The sequence below is a fragment of the Lactuca saligna genome, chromosome 4 (assembly GCF_052625555.1).
Source record: "Lactuca saligna cultivar CGN05327 chromosome 4, ASM5262555v1, whole genome shotgun sequence".
Classification (NCBI taxonomy): domain Eukaryota; kingdom Viridiplantae; phylum Streptophyta; class Magnoliopsida; order Asterales; family Asteraceae; genus Lactuca; species Lactuca saligna.
The window spans coordinates 285527600-285548865 of NC_136420.1; the positions used below are offsets into that span (position 1 = coordinate 285527600).

General features: G+C 35.6%; 2 protein-coding genes across 2 annotated transcripts; both read left to right on the forward strand.

The window, feature by feature from the left end:
* Positions 1-590: 590 nt before the first annotated feature.
* LOC145043728 (uncharacterized) lies at positions 591-3117 on the forward strand. Its single transcript, XM_078992469.1, has 4 exons — positions 591-866; positions 1084-1689; positions 1804-1982; positions 2443-3117. The coding sequence occupies exons 1-4, from the start codon at positions 862-864 to the stop codon at positions 3039-3041; spliced, it is 1389 nt and encodes a 462-aa protein (XP_078848595.1). The 5' UTR covers positions 591-861; the 3' UTR covers positions 3042-3117.
* A 13656-nt stretch (positions 3118-16773) lies between these two features.
* On the forward strand, positions 16774-19612 carry LOC145043729 (uncharacterized). The gene is made up of 4 exons (XM_078992470.1): positions 16774-17321; positions 17540-18166; positions 18622-18800; positions 18884-19612. Exons 1-4 carry the CDS (start codon positions 17251-17253, stop codon positions 19480-19482), a joined length of 1476 nt encoding a protein of 491 aa, XP_078848596.1. The 5' UTR covers positions 16774-17250; the 3' UTR covers positions 19483-19612.
* The last annotated feature ends 1654 nt before the right edge of the window (positions 19613-21266 follow it).

Consider the following 21266-nt stretch of genomic DNA (forward strand, 5'->3'; position numbering starts at 1 on the left):
GTCATTTTATAATAATGAGTTATATAAATAATATTTTAAATCAATATAAGCCGGTATACTTTTCACATAATTATATTTACCAATTACCATTTAATAAAAAATATTTTGCATGTGACATAGTTAAAGAAAACAATTTTTAGTTTTAATATGTTTTCTATTAAGAATAGATAAGAGTCAAGATATTCATCTGGTTTGTTAATGTACATCCAATTTCATCTATGTGTAATTTGTTATATTTCTATATATATTTATTTAACAATTTAATTTTTTAGTTTGTTATATATAAATTTTAATTTACTTCATCATTGTGGTTATTTTATTTTTATAATCAATTTAATATTTTATTATATAATATCATTAAGTTTTTTATAATAAAAATTATTTCATATATCTTGAAAATTAATTTACATATTTATTTGAACAGATGATTCTAAAAAATTATAAACCTCTTAATCAATAAATCATTAAAAATAATTGACTAATAATTATAAATTTTTATTATAAAATTTTAATAAATTTATAAGTATAAGCTAATTTATACTATATATATTAATCCATTGAGACCTAGGAAAAATAATTACTCACGTGGATTGCTTAGGTACACGATACGGAAAAAGGCTCCTCAACGCCGGTCAACCCTTGAACAGTACCAGATGCCACCAATTTCTTCCAAAGAAATTTTAAATTTGATCATCGATTTGAACATCTTACAGTTCTATACGTAATCTGGGTGTTCCATTTTTGTAATGTCGACAAGATAGTGGCAAAGTTCGATTGCCCTTTAGAGCTCCTTTTGCTCGAAGATGAGATTACGCCATCTCTGGATCTAAGCTCTTGTTTTCAAAACCGAATCCGAATACCATGAAGTGAGTTTGATTATTCCTATTCTATTTTGCTATACTTCTATTGTCTCCTGTTTCTGTACACTAGTTGTAGTTGCTTTATCGATTTTTGTAGTTTCGAGTTCAAATCGACTCATTTTACCTCTTCAATTAGATTATCTGTATCAATGCGCATATCAACTGTTTGTATTTATGTGTATGGATTAGATGATTTCTTACAAGTTACATCGGATAATCGCAGGACGCGAAAACTTTTTGGGATCTCTCTTTCTCTCATTATTATCAATTTAGCCGCCATAGTAGAGCGAACAGACGAAAATCTGCTTCCATCTGTATACAAAGAACTCAGCGAAACATTCAATGTGGGTCCCTCCGATTTGGGCTACTTAATGTTCATGAGAAACTTTTTTCAAGGTCTGGCATCTCCGATGGCCGGAATCTTGGTTTTAACCTACGACCGCCCTAGAGTTCTTGCAATGGGCACCCTTTGCTGGGCGTTATCCACCGGCGCGTTAGGTGGCAGTCGCTATTTCAGTCAACTCGCTTTATGGCAGATTGTGAATGGATTTGGATTAGCGATCGTGATTCCTTCACTCCAATCGTTTATAGCTGATACTTATAGTGATAAGGTGAGGGGGACTGGGTTTGGGCTGTTGAACCTTGTCGGAAAGGTGGGTGGCATTGGTGGTGGTGCGGTGGCTATGATTATGGCCGGACATGAGTTTTGGGGTGTACCCGGGTGGCGATTTGCATTTCTTATGATCTCTGCGTTAAGCTGTGTAATTGCTTCTCTTGTGTTCATGTTCGTTGTTGATCCTAAAAGACTAGTTACTGTTGATCCTGATAGGTATGATATTTTTTACTTTGTTTTGTTTATGTTCTAAAAAATTGTACATAAATAAATGAAAATATGTTGTTTTTTTTTTTGCATTTAGATCATTAGATGTTTATTTTATTGTAGAAAGGAATTTTTGGAGGGGATCCGTGATTTTGGTTCTTCTTCGGTTTGGAATGAGTCATGGATAGCCATGAAAGGTGTGATGAAAGTGAAAACGTTTCAAATCATCGTGTTGCAGGGTCTTGTTGGTTCAATCCCATGGACAGCCATGGTGTTTTTCACTTTATGGTTCCAACTAATTGGTGAGCATGTATGTGTTTTTATTTTCTCATTTTTTATTTTTTAATTAATGGACTTAACTTGACTTAATCCGATAAGCTATATGTGTTTTTGTTACTTAAAGAAGACATGTGTACCCCATTAAGTCACCACTTTTCAAAAAATTTCCCTCGTTTATGTTTTCGTTAAATTTTTCGAAGTATGTTGGTCGTTTTCTCAAATAGTATCTTATATTCTTATATACATCAATTATTCTGACGACACGCACTTAAGGGGAATAAAATCGAAAAATGGCCTTATTCGTTAAGTTGTATATGGGTAGTCCTTTTGACTTTATACAAAAAGAACAAGCTAGTAGAGAAAATCACACGAAATGGTCTTTCCCCATTAAGTCATAACATTTTACAAATTTGCCATTGTGTATTATTTGCTTGCATTCCCACTAAGACTTCACTTTCATAAATATTTTTATATTTCTTTTAGGTTTTGATCACCAACAAGTTGCAACACTTTTTAGCCTTTTCGGGGCCGGATGTTCTCTCGGATCACTCATGGGTGGAATCATAGCGGATCGTTTATCCCAAATTTACCCTCACACGGGTCGAATCATGTGTGCCCAATTCAGTGCCATTATGGGAATTCCGTATACTTTCTTTCTCCTACGTGTAATCCCACAATCAGTCAACAGCTACCAAATTTACGCTATTACCCTTTTCCTTATGGGCCTTACAATAAGTTGGAATGGAACCGCAGCCAATGCACCAATGTTCGCCGAAGTGGTCCCCGCCAAACATCGGACCATGATCTACGCGTTTGATCGGGCCTTTGAAGGGTCATTTTCGTCATTTGCTGCACCTATTGTTGGGATTTTAGCAGAAAGGATTTACGGGTATGACCCGAAATCCGTGGACCCGGTTGCGGGGTCCACGAGAGAAGCGTTAGCGCTGTCGAAAGCGCTTTTTTCGATGATGGCAGTTCCGTTTGGAATGTGTAGCTTGTTTTACACCCCGTTGTATCGGTTTTTTAGGCTTGATCGTGATAATGTGCGAATGGCTATTCAAAAAGAGGAAGAAATGATTTGATCAAGTATTTTTGTATACGAATGATTTGTAGCTATGATTTGTATCCAATAATTGTAACATGAAAGTATACATTAAACTTTAGTTACTCAACTTTTCATTAATAGGCATAACTATTACGGAAGTTAAATATAGTGTAGCATAAATTGAACTCAAATTTTCATATTTTATGAGTCACTAATTCGTAATAATTAGCTGCAAAGGCCAATTTTACAAGTTAATATTGTTTCATATATGAGAATATAATAATACAGAGTTAACAATGAAAACATGAAAATAATGATACAACGATGAAGATAATGAAGAAGAATGAACGGGGTATCTTGATCATAGTATTTCAAACATATATTTTTACCTCAATTTTACTCGTACAAAAGGAGAAAAGCACATACAGCTCCACTATTGACCATATTGGTGCAACTGGGTAATCTATGAATTCTTCAACATAAAATGTTAACTTTTCTTGGCATAAACCTATTCTATCTCGTACCCAAACCACTGCTAGGAATGATCTCATCATCAATGAACTTATGGGCCTCCTAGTATCACTAGCCGTGAAAGTGTTAAGAGTTACTACAAGATTCTATCTCAAATAGTCCTTTCGATATGATGAAAATGAAAGTACACAAGTAGGAGAGTTAGCTCACTCATCATATATGCATGTGGTGTGGGAGGAATTAGGGTTTATCTTGGAGATTCGGATACCTCTTGGATTGTGGGAATATTTTCCGAACTGATATTTCTAGCCTATGTCTGGGTTGCAAGAAATTTAGCCTAGGATAATCTAAGAGGACATTTACGAATCTAGACACATAAATCGTAAGCCAAATTGCTAGAAGGATATGTTCGCCTGAAGAAAAAGAGAGCTAATCATTGTGTATCTATCCTCAAAGAGAAAGCCATTTATTTATAATAAACGATATTAGGGTTTGCTTCTTAGGGTTAGCCGTCATAGGTTGCTTTGGAAACAAGTAAGGAAAATTTGGATTTTAATGAGGATTTAGGGTTTACAAAACTAACAAATTTCGTTAGTTTTACCATAATCACCATCAAAACACCGCCTCAACTTACCGTATTTTTGTGTTATGTTATTTTCCTAGGTGATGGTAATGAAAGACGATTGCACATTTTAAGTGCAACAGTCATTTGACCAAATAGTCACAAATGTAATTAAAAAAGAAAAAGAAAAAAAAGTAAGTGAATCAATTTTTTTTTACCAATTTACCTCACATGTAAATACAAATATACTCATTTTTACCTACACAAATCTTTTATTTCTCTCGTCTTATTACAGAAAAATCAACAACTTTCTCATTCAACTAAATATAAAGCAAAACCCGAACACCCTTCCTTCAAACACAAATCCGCTTCGCTCGGTTTCATGACATATGAGGGCTATGCTAACCTCCTCAACTCTCTAAACTCACCACAAATGCCATTTTCAGGAAACGTTTTCAATCCCGCATCACCCCAATGTAATTCCTTACATTGCCCTACTTGCAACAAAACTCAAACATTCAACAAAACATTTTCAACACTTTTGCTTCCATGCCACAAACAACCCACAACCAATGCAACAAACGGTTGTTGAAACTTAAGTGGGAGGTAGTCGGAGAGGTGGTGGGGAAGGGGAAAAAAGGGAAAACAATCGCTTAAACTGAAGAAGAAGAACATCCACTATGGTGGACACCAGATGAGCAATACATGTTGGTTGTGGCGTGGTGTGGGACCTCGAAAAATCCAACTATAGGATATGATATGCAGAGAGTTGGTTTTTGGGAAGCTGTGCTTGGAAAATTTCGCATAATCTTGAAGAAAGACGGGGCATATCGCAATAATGATATGCTTAGTAGCAAGTGGATTCCAATTAGTCGGAAGTGCACAAAATTTAATGGGATCTACAACAAACTTTCCTTGCAAAAACAAAGTTGTGCGAATGATTTCGATGTGTTTAAAGCCACGAGGGAGCAATATCACGTCGAAATGGGTCATGTTTTCGAGTACGAAAAAATTAGGGAGATAGTGAGAAATGATCCAAAATGGCTTAAAACACCAACATCATCGGAGGTACAATCGAAGAGGTCGTGTGTTTCGGGTTTGTTTGACGTTTCCAACGCACGAACTAACATCAACCTCAACACCAACACGGATGACATCCCTGACGATATCGAAAAGATCCCCCCCCCCCCCGGTCGACCGATCGGTTGCGTCAAAGTGAAGCGCGCTCAACAACACGTGGGCGTAACCGATAGAAAGGCACAAGATTTGGTGTAAATGAATGAAAAGTTCGACCAACACAATTTAATCGCACAACAAAAGGTTGAAGTACAACATGAGAGTTCCTTCATAAACAAGTGGAGGAAAATAAAATGACGATGGATTTAACAATTCTTCAAACTAGCGAAGAAAATATGGGACCACGACAAGTGCAAGTGCTCCGAAAGATAAAAGAGATAACCGAGAATACATATTTGGATGACTAGTGTATCATTTTTATGTTTTTAGGACTATGGTTTTTTTTACGTTCAATGTTTTTTTTGTGTAATGCTATTTTGTAGTTTTTAAATGTTATGGTTAATTTAGGATTTAATTAAATTGCATATTTTTAAAATAATCTAACGTGAATAAAAAAATCAAAAATAAATAAACTGAAAAAAGAAAAAAAATCAAAAAATAAGAAAAAAATGATGACATAGAAAATAAAGGGTGTTCTAACATGTTATACCATGTTATCAATTTCCTCCAATTGATGTTATAATACCCGGTCCCGCTTAGTGAGTCGAATCAGTTACAACTCATCTAATCGGATTTCTCAGATCAGGACAACGTCATTTCTCACGTCGTGAGACCGGTTCTGACCAACTTTAAGCATTAAGCTCTTAATCCTTTAAGATACTCTTTGGGACCTTCCTAGGGTCCTTCCTCAACCCTAAGGACTAAAAAAACCGTAGCTTTTAATTCATGTATGTCCAATGAATGACTTAGATACTAACTAGGTCAAAAGAAAGGTAATAAGATCAAGACTCATGCTTGGAGTCTAAAACCAACACCAAAACTCAGATCCAAAGCCTCATATGTAGGAGGTGTATCAATGATCCATAAAGTTGCCAACTTTATGGATCCCATGCATGCTACACAACCCAATCATGCAAAGAAAAGCTCCAAACCTAAATCTAACATGTAAGAGGCAAAAAGGTAAGAGCTTTATGACTTAGAGAGGTCCAAGAGGTAGAAGCTAGATTGCCAAAATGAAGCACCACAAGAGTCCTCTTCCACTTCAGTGGACCAAAAACCACTAAATAAGCTCTTTAAGGTCACCAACAGTGGCCAAAGTTCTGAAGGAGGTTGAATCTAGGGGTTTCAGGAGGCTAGAGAGTGGAAGAGGATGAGGATGGGCAACCATAACTCTCTCATTCCATTAAATACTCGAAAACTAGAGTTTTGGGTCATTAGGACTTTCTCACGTCACCTCATTCCTCACGTCATGAGACTTCAAGAATGCGGGTCAAATGGTCAATGGCCACTCACATCGTGACCCTCCTCCAAAATGTAAGAATTCAATAAATTAAGTACCTCAAGGATTCGGAGGTTACAGTTCTCCTCTACTTGAATCAGACTTCGTCCTCAATGTTTGTCACTGCAAATAACTCTGGATAATGCTCCCCCATCTCATCCTCAGGCTCACATGTCTAGTCTGAGTCCTTCCGGTGCTGCCAATGCACCTTCACCAAACTCACGACCTCGTTCCTTAAGGCCTTTGTCTTCCGATCAAGGATCACCACCGGTCTCTCAATATAATTCATGCAATCATTCACCAGGATGTTCTCCAAAGGGACCACCACGGAATCATCAACCAAACATTTTTGCAGTTGAGAGACATGAAAAGTGTTGTGAATCTGAATGAGCTCCTCTGGTAGATCCAAGCAATATGAAACCATGCCCACCTGGGCCAAAACCTTCAAAGGACCGATATACCTGGGCCTAAATTACCCTGAACCTGTTGAATCAACTCAGTAGTCTAGTACCACCTCAGTACTCCCCATGACTTGCCGACCGACCTCACCCCAACATATCGGGGTCCTACACTTCCTCCCATAGAGCATCTCAAAAGGAGGTCGATAAGTGTTGGCGTGATAATTGTTGTTATACAAAAACACGGCCAAAGGGAGATATGTATCCCAATTCCCACCGAAATCCAATACACATGCCCAAAGCATATCCTCCAAGGTCGGAATAGTCCGCTCACTCTGTCCATCAGTCTGTGGGTGGAAAACCGTGCTGAAATGCATACAATTACCCAACTCCTCATGAAACCTCTTTTAGAACCTGGAAGTAAACTGGACATCCATGTTTGAAACCACTATAACCGATACCCCATTCTGTGCCACAACCTCCTTGATGTAAATGTTGTCCAACTTCTCCGCAGAGATACTCTCCTAAATCGGAATGAATTTCATGCTATTAGTCAATCGATTCACGATGACCCATATCGAATCTACTATGTGCGCTGTCCATGGAAACTTTGTGATGAAACCCATAGTAATCTCTTTCTATTTCCAAACGGGAATGTCTAACGGCTGCAACTTGTCGTTAGTTCATTGATGCTTGGCCTTGACTTTCCTACACGTCAAGCACCTCTCCATATACCAGGCCACATCTCACTTCATGCATGGTCACCAATAGTCGATCTGGAGATCCCTATACATTTTTGTTGGTCCGAGATGAATAGAGAGCCTCGAATTGTGCACCTCCTCCATCAAAACCTGGCTCTCACCACCTAAATACGGAACCCATACCCTCCAATAAAGGGTCAATAACCGTCGACTACCATAATCGAAGGAAGCCACCTGACCTACTATGTTCTTGCTCTTACAGTGCTCTTCCTTCATAGCCTCAACCCGAGCCTCTCGGATCTACTCTAAAAGTGAAGGAATCACCGTCATCCTCGAACATATATCCCTGATTGGATCTGCGATCACCTTGCAGGAGAGCATCAACCACCACGTTGGCCTTCCCCAGGTGACAAATGATCTCACAATCATAATCTTTCACCACATCCAACCATCTACGCTGCCTCATGTTCAGATTCAACCGATCCATCAAAACCTCAGGCTCTTGTGATTCGTGTAGATAGTGTAGTCGACCCTATAGAGGTAATGTCTCTAAATCTTGAGGGCAAACATCACAACCCCAAACTCCAAATCATGTGTAGGAAAATTCATCCTCATGAGGCTTCAACTACCTTGAAACGTACGGAATCACATGGACCTGTTGCCTCAATACTGCCCCCAAACTTGTGATCGACGCATAACAATATACCACAAAATCCTTAACACCCTCCGGTAGGGTCAGAATTGGAGCCTCGTATAATCGTTTTCTCACAGTATCAAAAGTTGCATGCTGCTCAGGCCCCTAACAAAACATGACAGTCTTCTTCGTCAACCGAGTCAAAGGAACCACTATGTTGGAGAAATTATGAATGAATCTCTGATAGTAACCCACCAGTCCAAGGAAACTCCGAATCTCAGATGGAGACCTCGGAACTTCCCACCTCATCACCACCTCGATCTTGGACGGATCAACCAAAATACCATTCTGATTGATAAGGTGCCCCAGAAACTACACCTCATGCAACCAGAACTCACACTTGGAGAACTTCTCTTACAATCTCTCCCTCCTCAGAGTCTCCAATACCTCCCTCAGATGCTCCTCATGTTGTTCTTGGGTCTTGGAATAGACCAGGATGTAATCAATAAATACAATCACGGACCGATCCAACATAGGACTATATATGTAATTCATGAGGTCCATGAATGCGGCCAGAGCATGATGGGTTTTCTAGGTTATAAACAAAAATTACATGTGACGGAAAAAACACTTAAACTCTTAGGTTCACATGGAACCTAGAAAGAATCTATGTTTTGTCTATTAATAGCAACTAACTGTGAATATCAAGAAAACCCTAAGAGAGAGGCTATGAAATCAAAATTCATACATAAAATTAGGGTTACATGCTTTTTGATTATTATTGTAAATAATGAAAGTAGAATCCTTCTTCTAGATCTTGGAAAGCTAGCACCAAATGAATGAATGCCTCTAACGGATTATTCCCAGAACTCTAATCGCAATAAGACTTGAGGAAAGAGGAGGCTTGAGCATAAATTTAGCACTATGAAAGAAATTAAAGGTGTGTGGAAAATATGTCAATCATGGTGTCTTATTTATACTTGTTTAAGGAAACTCCCATGGAAACCAAAGAGTCATTTGAATGATTAATTCTAATTAATCTTAGAATTAAATCCAAATTAGTTCTAGTTAATCAATTAATCATATAATATATTAATAAATCATATATTTCAATTTCCAATTAGTTTATTATTTATATAATAAAATAACAAATTATCCTCTATCTCCAACTGTCATTCTAATTAGTTACTAGTTTTTAGGACAACCCAAAAGGACTTTGCTTTTAATTCAAGAACATATCAATTTAGTTATTGTCTTAGAAAGCTTAATCCAATAGTCTCCCACTTGTATAAGTCTGTAACTACAATCAAGGTTGTAGAACTCGCTACTCGATACCTGCTCGGTCGACTGGGGAGTAGCGAGTACTCGGGAGTACTCAGATTCGGAAATTCATGTAGAAATATTTTTTGGAAAATTATATTTGTCAAAATCATAAGTTAAAATCATAATTTGATTTAAATATATAACCAAAATTAGATACATGTGAATACATAAAAACTGAAATACACATAATTGTCTCACTACGTGGATAATTACTGAAAATTTAAGATATATATGTAGTAATAATCACATGTTTGTGTTAAATAATAAATCATTAAGTGCATTATACATATTAATCTTGAAATTATTGATTTTTTTCTCTTTTTATGACAACTTTGCCCATTTGACCGAGTTTGATCGATTTTGACCGAGTTGGCCGAGTTTGATCGAGTAAGACCAAGTAGGCCCGAGTTTGACCGGATTTTGGCCGATTTTGACTAAATCCGTGTTTTTTGGCCGAGTTGACATTACTCGCCTTGGTGGAGGGCCGATTCCAAGTAATCGGCCGAGTATGCCGAGTTTTTCAACATTGACTACAATTGAAAATATAGACCTTGAAATAAACAGCAAAACGTGCTTTCCAAAGCCACTGCTGAACTCTGATTCTAATCAGCTTTTGGCCCTAAGATAAGTGATCAACTATTCCTTCGTTCTTCAAGATATCGTATAGACACAAGACATGGATCAGAATCAATCTCATTGTCCAAAATTATGTTTCCTTATTTCCCGATTTTTAAAGACTTGATTGGACTTTAATTTGAACACATCGATTAGTCTTGGTTGGGCCCAACACTATATAGTCAACATCAAATCATCGAGGGGCCCAATGATATTTCTTTTTCTGTTAGGGTAAGAGGAACGAATTACTTTGACTATATAGCCATACAATTCACACATCAAATCACACATGGAATAACCCTTTATAACACCCAGTTATGATATGTGTTTGAGTAAACCAATGCACAAATGATCTTTAAACTATGAACTATATATCTCTGTTTAAGAATAGAAGATATTATCATCTTAGAATTACTCATGACAACATCCATGAAGTAATCTCTAAGTGTGGGTTTATCTAATACTTAAAATCTCTTTTTTTAAAGTACTAATGAATATTGTAGCAATGCCAATTGCAATGTATTAATCTCAATCGATAATCTACAATCAAATCATGACAGTCTTAATTCACTACTTACTTCTAAAAGTATGAAGGGCTGTGGAATTTTGAATTATATTTAAATTACTCAGGGAAGTAAAACATGCAAAGTGAAACACAATAATAAATTAATTAACTATGGCATCATACCCATTGATCATAAATAAATCTTTATTATTTAATCATCATAACAGTTATGAATTTATTCATTGTATAATGTTTCAAGTAATCAACTAACCACTTGAATTAGATAAAATCAAACATGTCATGTCCTGAACGTGCATACCATGCCTCTCGATGGTCCTTCCTTTATGAATAGATCTATTAGACATTAGTCCAATGATGCTCAATTCATGATTCTAAATTCTTATCGCTATCCAAGATGTGGTGGAATTCCAACTTTACATGCATTGCTTTCTTATGATATTGAGATTCTAAAGTCTCAAAGACGGAGTCTCCAATATTACAAAATATTCTACTAAAACTTTTTACTAGAAACAATCCATGCTAATGAGGTCTCAAATTCAAGGTACACTCCTTGAGCACCTTTCTAACATTAAATTTTCCAACTCACATGTACATTTTATAACCAACTCTTATTGTGGATACATTTCCATATACCTATCTCCCATTATGGAATCATTTCCAAATTCCCATATGAACATCAATTATGACCAAGAATCATCTCAATCCAAAACATATCACTATGGTTCTTCCAAAACAATACCATACTTCCAACTGTCTACAAGCAATCAATCTTCAGTAAACCTCAGAATGTTCTTGACAGTTTGTTTAATAACTCTAGTCTCTTGAAATTCCAGTCCTTTTTCTCACAATGCTTAGAATATTTGAAAAATTAGATAAACAAATATTACAACACATGTAATCGATCTTATATCAAAAGCATATGGGACTTGATTCAATATTACAAGGGTCCAATATATGTTCAATTTCTTGCTATAATATTTCCATATATTGAATCTCTAATGTTGAAGCATTTCAACATGCTATTCATATGTGCCTTTGACTAAGTTCTATTAAACTATACAATCTAAACCTTTAGATTCAAAATGCAGTATGAGTGCCCTCTCCCTTATGTCCACTATTGCCTAATAGTTCCCAACCTTTTCAACTTGCATATTAGAGACATTGTTCCCTAATGATAGTATTGTTAACATGCAATACCATGTATAACAATTATGTTCTCACTAGCTTTGACAGGTAATTAGAAATCAACTTGACTTCGAGAAATCAATACCTTTTGACTTTCTCATGGAAATACAGATTCCTATTTTGCAATGCTTCGTTAAGCCTCTAATTAGGCTTCTTAAGCTTATGCACTATATCTGAATAGTGTATGTGTTCAACCTCTATCAAGACGTGATAAACATATCTTCTGAAAGTCTAAAAAATTCATTGTCATTCCTCACGATTCGAAATATGAAGAGGGACGCGGTTATGCATTATGAGGTCATGAAGTCTCCATTAGAGATCAAGAGTTTCTTAGGATTAACAGGGTATTAATAGAGATTTATGATGGGTTTTATACAAACAATCCAATGTGTGCATGCAACCCTAATTTTGGATCTATGTTTTCACTATTAGAAATACAACAAATGAACACAAAAGAAAACCCTAGCATGCATCTAAAAATTCGAAATACACAAACAAAAGATTAAAATACATACCTTTGTTGCTATATAGTAATAACAACTAGTTTCTTGTATTCCTTTTGCTCTTGAGACCAACTACCACAAGTGTAGTACCTCTAATGGCTCACAAACACACTTGAGTGAGAGGATGAATATGAGAGAGAGGAGATAGGACAACTTCCTCCAAAAATCAGTTCTTTTAGGGTTTCTCCAAGGGTGTGGATGAAATCTAGAGCCTATGGGGTTTATTTATACTTGAGGCTAGCTAGGGTTTCAGGATGGAAACCCTAATCCCTTAGCTTATGGCCTAAGCAAGTCCATGGACCTCCTTGGCTTAGGCCTTGGACGAAAACTCCTAGATCCTTCTAGGATTTTTGGTCTAGCCCTAATAAGGATGATCCAATGGCTCAAAGCCTCAACTATCAAATAATTATAAAACAACCCCTGTACTTTTAATCAGTTCCTTTAATCCCAAAATTAATTCCAAATTAATTTCTGATTAAATACTAATTAATCAGGGGTGAAATAGACCCATTACAGCTTCGAGCTGATATGTATGCATAGTATGCGGTATTTTGGGGGAAACTCACTAAACTTTATGCTTACGATTGATGTTTAAAATGTTTTTCAGGTACATCTGGTTTCAAAAGGAAGAGCCCGACTAGATCACATTACATCCCCTTGAGATTTATCCCGCATTGACTGTTTATTATTTTACTCTGATGCTTTGAGATTACTTTTATTCTGATCGTCATTTGGGATAATGAATGAATGGTTTTGACTTATTTAAAATGAAAATTTTACTCGGTAACTTTGGGATGTTACATACACTTATATACATGAACGCACACTTCATTATTTTCAATGCTCTCTTGTTTTATATTTGTTTGTGTTTTAGATTATACAAGAACATCAAAGATATGAATTTTGGTTCTCAGGGTTTCACTTAAGAAGATCAATATCTAAAGATATAATCGTTCATCAAACCTGCAAAACATCAACAACCATCTTCAATCCTTAACACTATCTTTTACACTAAACTTATAATTATAGTGTAAAAGATGGTACAACCAATAAATTCTCTCCAATCCATTACAATATATTTTACAATAAAAAGAATATTCTATCTATATTCTATTTTATCCAACTTTATAGTGTAAAATATATTGTTGATGAAGAGTATAACACTATATTTAGTGTTACACTGTTCACCAACACTATGTATAGTATTAGGTTTAATGTGAGGTTGGAGCATTTTAATGTAAAAGTGAGTTCAATGTAGATTATAGAGTGGGGTTGAAGATGTCCTAACATCTAGGTTACACATGAAAAGATGGTTTACACATAAACCTAAACACCATCCATCAAACCTCACAAAATTTTTTGGAAACTTATTTTTGTTGAACATATCAAAACCCACACAAGAATCAAGTTATGGGTTCTTCAGACATAAATAGAAAGAAAGAAAAAAAGCTACGAGTTCTTGAGTGAATATGAGTTTTTTCGTGACCACCAAAAAACCCACTCAGTATCTATAAATCGAAATCTTTAACTGTGCTTTCTTAATGTTTGTGTGTGTAAATATGGGTTTGCTCTTGACCACAAGAAAAACCACACAAGAAATGAAGAACTCAATGAAGAGTAATAACACCAAAAGTTTGGTGATGGGAAGAGAAGAGAGAAGAAGAAAGATCTAGTTCTTCAAACCCGATTTTTAGAAAATCAATTATTTTGATGCCTCTGTGTGTGTTTGTGTTCGAAATGCAAATATTTGGTTCCGAAATGTTTTGGAGAGTTTGAATTTGAAAGAATCGAAATATGAGGGAATTTGGATCTTTGACGTGTTTGTTCAGCGAAAATGAAACCAAATTTAGAATGTCGATAAAAGGCATAATTACTCTTTATTGAGTTTTTATAAATTATTATGTGTTTTGTATATAATTACCTAATATAAATTGTAAATACAAAATTAAATAAATATTTATAGAGATAGCTAGCTACATACATTTAAATTCTGAACGTAACCATTGAAAATCAATACGATTCAAAACACAACGCACGCGTAAGGCTCGATAGAAATGAAATACATTTTTAACAAACTTATAAAGCATAAACATGTAAACTTGAATAAAATATTAAAAAAGTCAAGAAAGATAAAATTGGACTGGAATGCCCTTCCTTAGATCGTTAGTGCGAAAACAATGAGAAATGTGTTGAACATCTTTGCCACTATAGAAAATAGTTAAATCGAGCAATGTGCAAATCATGGGTGTAGACCGTGAAGCGGATGTCTACGATCTTTTTGTGGTTTAATATGATGGAGTTTCAAGGATAATTTCGTAATTTTAATAAAAAAAACATGACTGGAATTTAAGTTCTTTATCCAACCACCAAAAATGATAGATCAATCATTTTGACTGGAATCTATATTCCAATTCCTTTGGATTCCTATTGAATCCGCTAACCAAACGTAAGTGTTTTGTCTTAGTTAAGACAAAATTTTGGAACTGGTCCCCGTGTTTTTCAAAAAGTTACAGGCTGAGGACAAATTTCAGAAGTAGTCTCCGTGTTTTTAAAAATGCTTCAAATATAGCAACTCAAGCACATTTTATATAAGTTTAAATTTGGAAGTTTTAAAGAATGCAAATTTGACTTTCTCCAACAAGACATACTGCCAAATAGACTTAACAATGGAGCGGGTTTTGACCATTATCCGATCCAAACTTGTAACAATTATAAAGGTTTGGAGTGTGTGGATTTTATTCGTTTACCCGTTAACGATCGATACCCGCTAACCCTTTTATTAAAAAGGGTCGGGTATGGATTATCATTGATTCGCTCTGTTTATAACTTACCCAGTATAAATTTTGTAATTATACATTTATAGTTTAAACCGCTTAACGTTTAATTTTATTTCCAATCGAAAGTGCAAACTCCAAGCTATTTTTACCTAAGACTCGAGGAGTCGATTTCTAGAATTCCAGTTTTCTACCATGAATCATGATGTCATTCATTAATATTTCATCAAGTAATCACAAATTTCATTTATAAATCAATAAAATCATTTATTAATCAGAAGAAAGTATGTAATTTCTATTTGCTATCACTACGGGCATGTTCGACACACAACGTTTAGGAGCTTAATTCTTATAGCTTTCAAGAAAACGCTCATAAAAAAAGCTTCGTTCGGCGACAAGAGCGTTTAACTTTTAGTCTAAACAAAACGCTCCAAAATCAAAAGCTATATAGAGAAGCTTTTAACAAAATGCTCCAAAATCAAATGATACCCGCTACCCGCTAAGCACAACCCACTACCAGCTAGTTTTGCCGAATACGGCTTGCAATCAATAAGCATAAATTAATCAGAAGTTCTTGCAATAGTGAATTTTAATTCCAAATCAAAAGTCTTCGAGTAAGTAATGGCTTTTCTAAATCAACATTTGTTAAGAAATATTATATATAAATATTAAGCTATATTAGACTTTTTTATTTAAGAAATTTTATTTTAAGAATTAAATAAATTGTTTGATTAGTCAAAAACTCTACGGGTTACAGGTCGGGTTTGGATATTTGTTGACTCTGTGATATGGCTATGAGTTTAATTATTCAAAATCATATGGGTTATGGAGCGGATTTGGATCGTATTTTTAAATTTGTTAAAAGGTTTTGGATCAACGTTGATTTGCTCCAAATCCTCTCCATTGTCAAGTCTACTTGGCAAAGGTCTCTAAGATGTGTGTAAAGGCTAATTAAAGTTGCATGTTTTGTGTTTTTCATTTTGGTTATTTCATTAAAAAAAGATTATCAAGGATGAAGTTTCATTGTTTTTGTATTTGTATTTTATTTTAAAGGATTAAAAATATTGTATATAAAATTTTGGATTTGTTTTTAGTGGTGGTGGATGTCGGTCGATGGTGGGGTGAAACACTAACATTGATATAATTATCATTGATGGTGGAAGATGATATCGATGGAAATCTTCACAAAATTGAAGCCAATCTATAATCTATAATATACCTCATGGCAAATATGATGGGAAAATCAATCGTATTTATTGTTGGTGGTTGGTGGTTGATGGTGGATGGTAGTGGTGGTGCATGGTGGTGTTGAAGATTAGAAAAATATCTTTCAAAAATGGTTATTTTGGGGCATAATGGTCATTTTTTAAAAAGTAACAGACGGAATGTTAGCAAATACAATCCATGCCATTTTTTAAAACCCTAAGGGCAGTTATGAAATGTTTCTAAAAATTAGTCTCACCTTGCCACTTTTCAAAAACCAAGGGACCATTTTTTAAATTTTGTCCTTAATTAATTTGTGCCCTAATTTAAATGATAAATTACCTCCGCCCATAAATAAAAAAGATTCCCCACGTGGATCGTATCGATATACGTAGATCGTGGTTACCAAAATAGAGGCCACCAAGAAAACTGAAAGAAAAGTTTCCAAAAAAGTCAAAGATCAAGTTAGTTTCAATCTAATCTAATCACAATATCATATGAAGATTCACCAGATATTTTTTTGATAAACCGGCGTATCAAATTTCTAAACACAATCAAGTTTGTAATTAATCGATTTAGAATCTTTACCGGGTCAAACGTTGAACTCTCACCAAATCCCACCAAATCCAAATTTTTAAAATTTCCATTTTGTTCAATCGATTTCCAGGATTTGTAGTTTGTGTACGTGATTTGCATATTCAATTTTGGTGGGTGTTTGAAAAATTAGTGGGGCAACACGATGGGAAGGTTTGGTGGATCAATTTCATTGCAGGAGGAGACGCAGTACTATCTTCGGATCTGGAATTTAATCAGAGTTTTGATCTTTTAGCACGGGGATGAGATTACGTAATATCGTCATCAATCGATCTAAACTCTTGTTTCCTAAATCGAATCTGCGAACGATGAAGTAAGTTTCGATTATTTCCCTATTTCATCTTTGCTATGTTTAATTATCTTTCATTTTAATCCCCCTTTTGATCGATTAAAGTTGACTCGTTCTTGTTGTTTGATTCATTTTGTACTTCAAAACTTCAAATTAGTCTCGTTTTTGTTCTAATTTCTGACACAGACATTCAAAAATCAACTGTTGAGTGATATGGTTAGAACTTTCTATTTTCCCTACAGGACACGAAGACTTTTTGGGATCTCTCTTTCTCTGATTATCATCAATTTGGCTTCGATAATGGAGCGAGCCGATGAAAATCTTCTTCCATCTGTATACAAAGAAGTCAGTGAAGCGTTCAACGCCGGACCTTCTGATCTGGGCTACCTCACGTTTATCAGAAACTTCGTTCAAGGTCTGGCGTCTCCGATCGCCGGAATCCTGGTTTTAACCTACGATCGGCCCACAGTTCTTGCAATGGGGACACTATGCTGGGCGTTATCCACCGGCGCTGTTGGTGGTAGTCATTATTTCAGTCAGGTTGCTTTTTGGAGAGCTGTAAATGGATTTGGATTGGCGATTGTGATTCCTGCACTCCAGTCGTTTATAGCTGATACATATAGTGATAGTGTGAGGGGAACAGGGTTTGGGTTCTTGAGTCTTGTTGGGATGGTGGGTGGCATCGGTGGTGGTGTGGTGGCGACAATTATGGCCGGTCATGAGTTTTGGGGGGTGCCCGGATGGCGGTGTGCTTTTGTTTTGATGGCGGCGTTAAGTTGCTTGATTGGGTTTCTTGTTTTCGTGTTTGTTGTTGATCCGAAAAGGTTAACTTCCATTGATCGTGATGGAGGAGAGCATTATCTAGAAAGGTAACCAAATCTTTCTTAGATTCTGTTTGGTTAGGTTTCTTATTACATGTCCAATATAAGGGTATTTATGTCTTTTGTATATGTCCATTGTTTTGCATTTTTCATCTTTTTAGATAAAATAAAAATCGGTCTTATTGAATTTAGTCTCGATCCAATGCACACCAAATGCAATACAATATCTTATGTTATGTCATGTCTTGTGTTGTTTTCCATAACAAACGGGTCCTACCCGTTTGTTGACGAGACAGTACGTAACAAATTGTATTGCATTTAAGATGGGACTGATTCAATAAGTTACAGTTTTTTTGCTTCACGTGAAAAGGTGGAAGAAGGTAAGACAATGATTCGTTTTCGATCTCTGTACAAAAGACCCTGAAAAGTTTGTCCAGTACAAGTATTGTCTGTCTGGTGTAGCAAACATAGTCTTAATGGTTTTGAATTTTTTTTTATTATAGGAACGAACTAATTGAACGCGGATGCGATTCAAGTTCGGGGTCGATTTGGACCGAGTCATGGACCGCGATGAAAGCCGTGATGAAAGTCCAAACGTTTCAAATCATTGTCTTACAAGGTCTTGTTGGTTCGCTCCCATGGACCGCTATGGTGTTCTTCACCATGTGGTTCGAACTAATCGGTGAGCATGTATGCACTTTGCATCTAACCATGGTGCATTTTTCCAAGATCTTTAATAAACCTAATCTTTATTTTCATTTTTAGGTTTTGACCACAAACAAGCTGCAACCCTTTTGAGCCTATTTGGAGCCGGGTGTTCTTTCGGATCACTCTTGGGTGGAATCATAGCGGATCGTTTATCCCAAATTTACCCTCATACGGGTCGAATCATGTGTGCCCAATTCAGTGCTATTATGGGAATCCCGTATACTTTCTTTCTCCTACGTGTAATCCCACAATCGGTCGACAGCTACTTAATTTACGCTATTACCCTTCTCCTTATGGGCCTTACAATAAGTTGGAATGGAACCGCAGCCAATGCACCGATGTTTGCCGAAGTGGTCCCCGCCAAACATCGGACGATGATTTACGCGTTTGATCGGGCCTTTGAAGGGTCATTTTCGTCTTTTGCTGCTCCCATGGTTGGGATTTTAGCAGAACAGATTTATGGGTATGACCCGAAATCTGTGGACCCAGTTGTGGGGTCCACAAGAGAAGCTTTAGCGCTTTCAAGAGGGCTTTTTTCGATGATGGCGGTTCCTTTTGGTTTGTGTTGCTTGTTTTACACGCCTTTGTATCGGGTTTTTAGACGCGATCGTGAAAGTGTTCGAATGGCTACTCAAAAAGAAGAAGAAATGATCTGATTAACCATGTAGTTTTTTTAGTTTGGGCTTGGTATTTTATAGTCATTTTTGGTTACGATTAGATGTCATCAATCATTAATAATATATTTGATAACTAGACTACTATGCTAAAATTCTACTTTTCTTTTCTGATTATGTTACGAATTGTTAATTCATATTAGGAAATTTGATTAAGTGAAATGACTCATGTAACTTGGACAAAATTAGGGTGGTAGTCTTAAAATTAAACTACGAGTATAACTCTTTTTTCCTAACCATTCCATCCTCAAACTGTCAACCAGACGATTATAGTTTGGTTTTAGTCTTTATGATTCACTTTATAATGAATTAAACTTAAAATTAGTATTTTGTCCGAAATAATTTGTTTTTGATTTTTTCTTTGTTATTATAATCATATATTTGATGTTGATATAAATACTGTTTTTTTGCAATAAATACAATGTCCGGATCTGAATAAATAATTATTTTACATGTTTGTATAAAAATAAAATAAGAATATGAACATATATTTAACCTTTATAAATTAAAGGGATAATGATTTAGGAGAGTAACTACTTGTTATCCTTGTTCACATATTGACAACTTTTTTTTATATACATATAAAGCCAACTAACTTGTTTTACGTGTTCACTTTACACATATATTACTGGCTAATGTCTGTTTTAACCGGTGACTCAAATTAACTCATTAAAAGAAATTACATGACATATGACGTGTTCATTACACCCTTTGTTCGGAATCGACTTCATTTAATTAGGGGGAATCGACCTCATTCAATTAGGGTTCTTAACAAATACTCCCAAATCATTCCCAATTAATTAACTTTTCTTATAAATCACTCGATCGAAGCAGTAGGAGCTCATTGTTTGGAATTGAAGTTGGGACTTGAAATCGTCGATTGTAGATTTTAACTACAATGGAATCACCTAACGGTACATATCTCACTGTAGATTTTCACTACAATGTAATGTTTGCACCAAACCTGTTAGTGTACTTAGACCCTATAAGAATGCCAGTTCTTGATGTGGATTTTGGTGACATGAACTATAGAGAATTTGTGTTGTGAGTTACAAAGCTAACAAGAGGAAGCTGTGATAATTTGTATTATTGTAGTAGTCATGAAAGATTAGCAGAGGGTATTAGAAAAATCAACAATGATGTTGCATCAATTTTGAGTTTATTGAAGATGGTTACATGTCTAAGAACGAATGTCTACATTGACCACCAAAATGAACCTATTCTTGACTTAGGCCGATAAGGAGGTGTTAACAGGTGATGAGGTGTGTGAGATGCTAGAAGATATTGATACAGACTCACATATTTCAGATATAATGGAATGTGAGCATGAACCTGATGAAGAGGTGCATACTTTTGACAAAATAGTTGATGATGAATTTTTTAACAAGTGTGGTAAACCCATTCCTAATAGTAATCAAGAAGAAATAAATGATGATAATGATGAAGTCAGTGATGAAGATGATGATGTTGTGTTCCCTGTCTTTGATGAGAATCAAGAATGGGATAAAATGGTCCTAGTTCTAGGTATGAAGTTTTCCAACCCAATGGAATTGAAGCTATGTCTAACCAACTATGCCGTCAAGAATAGGTATGATTTGTGGTATGAAAAAACTGATCATCAAAAGCTGTTGGCAAAATGTTGTAAACATAAGAAGAATAAGAAGAATAAGAGTCATCCCTTTAGGTTGTGGGCAACCTGGATGAAGAATGAGAGGTCTTTTCAGATTAAGTCCTTAATTGATAGGCATAATTATTCAAGAGTATTC